The sequence below is a fragment of the Topomyia yanbarensis genome, chromosome 3 (assembly GCF_030247195.1).
Source record: "Topomyia yanbarensis strain Yona2022 chromosome 3, ASM3024719v1, whole genome shotgun sequence".
Taxonomy (NCBI): domain Eukaryota; kingdom Metazoa; phylum Arthropoda; class Insecta; order Diptera; family Culicidae; genus Topomyia; species Topomyia yanbarensis.
The window spans coordinates 418,848,811-418,853,419 of NC_080672.1; the positions used below are offsets into that span (position 1 = coordinate 418,848,811).

General features: G+C 39.0%; 1 protein-coding gene across 1 annotated transcript; it reads left to right on the forward strand.

Annotated features, from left to right (window-relative positions):
• Positions 1-874: 874 nt before the first annotated feature.
• Positions 875-1,858, forward strand: LOC131688380 (uncharacterized). The gene is made up of 2 exons (XM_058972586.1): positions 875-1,520; positions 1,584-1,858. Exons 1-2 carry the CDS (start codon positions 935-937, stop codon positions 1,856-1,858), a joined length of 861 nt encoding a protein of 286 aa, XP_058828569.1. The 5' UTR covers positions 875-934.
• Positions 1,859-4,609: the final 2,751 nt, after the last annotated feature.

The window sequence follows — 4,609 nt, forward strand, 5'->3', positions numbered from 1 at the left end:
ATTTACAATTCTGTGTATTAGTTTCGATGGATCTGAAGAGCAGAAGCATTTTCTAAAGTCGTTGGTTGAAACTGATATACGTATTAGTGAAGATGCCCATGGAGTATTGGGCAAAGTTCGGTGTAATTTATGCGAACAAGCAAACTATATTATTTGTCGTCCCGAGAAGACTGGTCGTTGGAGGGTTTCTAACTTTTTTGCTCACATCAAGAACGTCCATAAGGTAGAATTTGTGACTACGATGAATAGCCAAAAGCGTCCGTTCGCTGCTATATTCAGCTCGACTCTGGTTGACGACGAGACGTCAAAGCGACAAATGACGGACGCGTTGTACACCGAATCTATGGTCGTTGAGAGTCTGGATGATAACATGTCGGACAAAATCAGTCCTTATCAGTGGAGTACTGAATCAGATGAACCGACACAATTTGAGGCTGGGTGTACGTCATTTTCTAACGATGAACCGGTTATGTCAGATCTTGTTACAGTTGACATAACTCAACTGTCCCACGATACATTGTGCTGTGATGAAGAATCCAGCAATGGCGAAATGCGTGAGTCCCTCGTTGCCACTTGTTCATATGAGGCCGAGCAGTTAAACTTGTATCGTGCTACGGAACGGCCGACCGCAGTACCAGAGATTTAGAGGGCCACACCATCACTTCTTCAAATACAATCGACATATTATCAAATGTGTCATCTCGTAGCGCCAAAACTCGTGGCCAAGGAATGCGGTATACTATGCTGGAAAAAGATCTTTTTACATATAGGTAACGATATTTACATTTAGACCTTGTGGAAATAATCAATCATATCACATGTTCCCTGTAGATTCATACAAGGAGGCAAGGAACTCTACGAGTTCGATCCGCACATTCGGACAGTGCAACGTTATTTAAGCAAAAGTGCTGAATGTTCTACAGAGGGCAAGCTGATGATAAAAGAGCTGAAGGAATATATGGAAAGAAACCGATACCCACTTGCAATATGCTGGAGCGAAGATGCGACCAGAATTACCGGTGGCATTGAATATAATCTGAACGAAGACAAACTCTCTGGTCTGGTAGCACCAATCGGCACAAATGGAATGCCCATCATGAACCTATTTAAATGTTCTTCGCCACGGAAAGTTTTAGCGAATATACAAGATAAGCCCATCGGACGCAACGTTCAACTATGCATGGCTCAACCCATCTGTATGGACGCAGCTCCATTTTGTATACTTTACTACTGCACGAACAATAAATTTTCAACAACCGATGTTCTAAACAAGTGGAACTTTGTTCAAGCTGAAATGGACAAAGAAGACATTAAAGTTGTTTGCATGGCAACTGATGGTGATAGCCGATTCATTGGAGCTATGCTGAAAAAAATGAAGCTACCGAATCATAACGACAATCCCTTTGGTGCTTGGTTCGTATCCAACACCAACAATGACAGTCTATGCGTTCAGGATCCAACTCATCTAGCGAATAAATTTCGGACGAGGCTTGTCAATCAGACCAAGCAGTTGATACTCGGTATAAAAACTAATTTCAATTAGGAACTTGCATAATAATCTGGACCACCTTAAAATTTTCCAGGTCGGTTTCAAGTATCGAAAATACATTTAGAAGAACTAATGCGTGATGTTTCGAAAGACCAACACGGCTTGGCCGAAGGAGACCTTAGTGACAAGGACAAGATGAAATTTCGACCAGTAGAAAAAATTACATCTGAACAAGTCATGTCAAGTCTCGATCAGCATATTCCTCTTTCCAACGGCACTGTGGCACACCTGAAAATTATTTCATGCATTATATCCTCGTACATGGATCCATCCTTATCGCCGTCGCAACGAATCTTTAACGTGTGGTGAGTGATGGGCATTAGTACGCCTACATCATACACATAGAATTAGAACTCACTTTTTTTAGCAACAATATTTCAACTGTATCTTAACCCTTAAAGGCGCAAACCAATTTTTTTCAAATTTTCTGAAAATTATCTCACAGCTTTAATACGTTACTATGATAATTTTGGGATGGTTTTCGCAATGTTGTTTTAAAACAACATTGCGCATTTAAGGGTTAAGGAACCACAACTTCGAAAGGAGACTTAGTATTATTGTTTATAATTACAGGAAAGCTCTGTTTCTGATTAGGTGCTGGCGCAATTGGTGCATCTCGAAGCATAACAATATACAAAACTGTATAACGACTAATGCCTACTGGGGACTGGAAATAAACGCCCACACGTTAATTAATTTCGTTGTTCTATGTAGAACAAAGAATCTTGAATTCACAATAACATTACTGTAAAGTCAGACATGTGAAGGAATTTTTCGTGATGCTCGCTCATTCACATCAACAGAATCTACTATAGTCAATTTTACGATGCAAGGATTCGAAGCTCGCCTGAATAAAATACAAATCAAAAGAGACATCATGGCAAGACAACAACACAATCTGGCTTTTCCTCGATTGAAGGCTACTTCTCATTTCCCGCGCAAAGAAGTACTTCCCGGTGATATCGAAATATCCGCTGTAGTGGAGCAAGCCAAGCAAGCAGCATTGGAAATCGCGCTCGAATTGGGATTTGATTTTGATGATATTTCATTCGAAGAAAGCATCGTTTTAAGGCAGCCAAAGCCAAAACCAACACTTGAGTGTGGAAATTTTGAATTCGTTACTATTCCCGAAGAATTGATAACAGATGGCAAAGACGAAATATATGAATCAGCCGAACTGTTTTCCAACATTGGAGAAACCAGGAATTTAAAGGATTCCAGCAATTTTAAGCATGTCTTCAGGATAAGAAATCGGAAGAATAAAATTGTTCATGTGAAAAAGAGGACCTTTATATGGATGCTGACATCTGGATTACAAAAATGCTCGACGGATAGATTGTATCGTTTTCGTGATTCTGGACTGGAAGCACCCGCTATTAATGGAGTGAGAGACTCAAACGCAGTATATACAGACATTACAGTGGGTGAGTTTGTTCTGCAGAAAATCAAGAAACGTTTCGCTGTCTGTAAGGTGTATGGATTTAAATATCTCAAAGGGAAGAATTGTTCATGCTCATTATCAACGATGCCAGTGAAGGTTCCTGAATGTGCGTGATCAAGAGGTGTTGAACTACTGGGTAGTTTTTTCGATATTGTGCCATGCGACGAGGATTACAATTTAGATCTGATTAGTAATACTAAAACTGTAAATATCGAATGTTATGTGTCACACTTGATGAAACCATCGATATATTCATCAATATTGCATTATGCAGGAGTGACCGTATCGTACATTCAAAATTTGAATTAGAAAATAGAACAAATTTCTTCCATTAATCAATTTTTTGATCAGAAGCCATCTTAATAAAATGAGACTTCATTAATCAGTTGTTTTATATCACATTCGTGCACACGCGTGCTTTACTACCATTATCCGAAAACTTCCATCTAATATGTGAAAACAGTTAACGAATATTGAACATGTATTGCCAATTTCACATTGGCAAGCCGCACAAGTATGCTCAATCTGTATCAATGTGAGAAAGGGGAAAATGAATATCAAATCATATGTGTCCCGTTGGTGTATTTGTCCCTTGCGTCATGCTTGAACTGAACCAATAAAACCTATCAATATTATGAATAGGTAACCCTCAAAGCCGTATTATTGTGTCGGCGCACTTTTCAGAAATAATACGGTCACTATACATTTGTCATTTGCCGATCAATGCAAAGTAAATGGGCGGTAACAATTATTTTATAACATTACAACATTACAAATTATTTATACCTAGGTTAGCAATTCGTTAAAACATGAGTGTTATCACTCGGTTAAAACAATTTTGTTAGAGCAAATTCCTTACTGTCTTCATATGTAGAAATCAACAAATGTTTTGACAGTTGCCGGACGTATTCCATCAATAGTCAGAGTACTTTGATTTGAATGCATACGTATAGATAAGTAAAGATAGTGTGTAGTTGCGTATGGATCGAGTATGATTACGAATTTGAACGTTGTTATTTACCTAGAAACTTCATTGATTGTGTAGAAGAAAATTTAAGCAATTGGCATGACTATTCGTGATAATCCGTATGTGTCATTCCCCTCGGTTCAAACAAAGGCTTTTCTGCCGGATGTGAGTCCGAAAATGTCAAAAAATGTGTTGCATTTTTCCAAGCACAACTGCAGTATTCTGGTCAGGGCACTGACTGGACATTGCGAACTCAATTATCACATGGCTACTATTCAGCGCGCTGAGTATTATTCATGTGATCTTTGTGAATCCGATTACGGAACATCATATCATTTGAAATGCAATTGCCCTGTATGAATGCAATTGCGCTTTCGGATTTTTGGTTCTCCATACAAAGATGAACCTATGTACAGAGAGCTGAAATTTAAAGATATGCTTTTGTTTCTAACCCAGTGTGGTAAAGAGCTATAGTTTTTTAGCCGTATTTGAATGACAATATCTCTTCGGGGGTGTTGTCGTTCTGCTATCTCAATATCCCCTCGGGGGTGTTGATATATCCGCTCACTGTTTGAGTAGAGGTTCTAAATCCCTCCGGGGGTTGGAAGTTTTATTCCTGCTGTTGTAGCACCTACAGATCGTTCAGCATCAC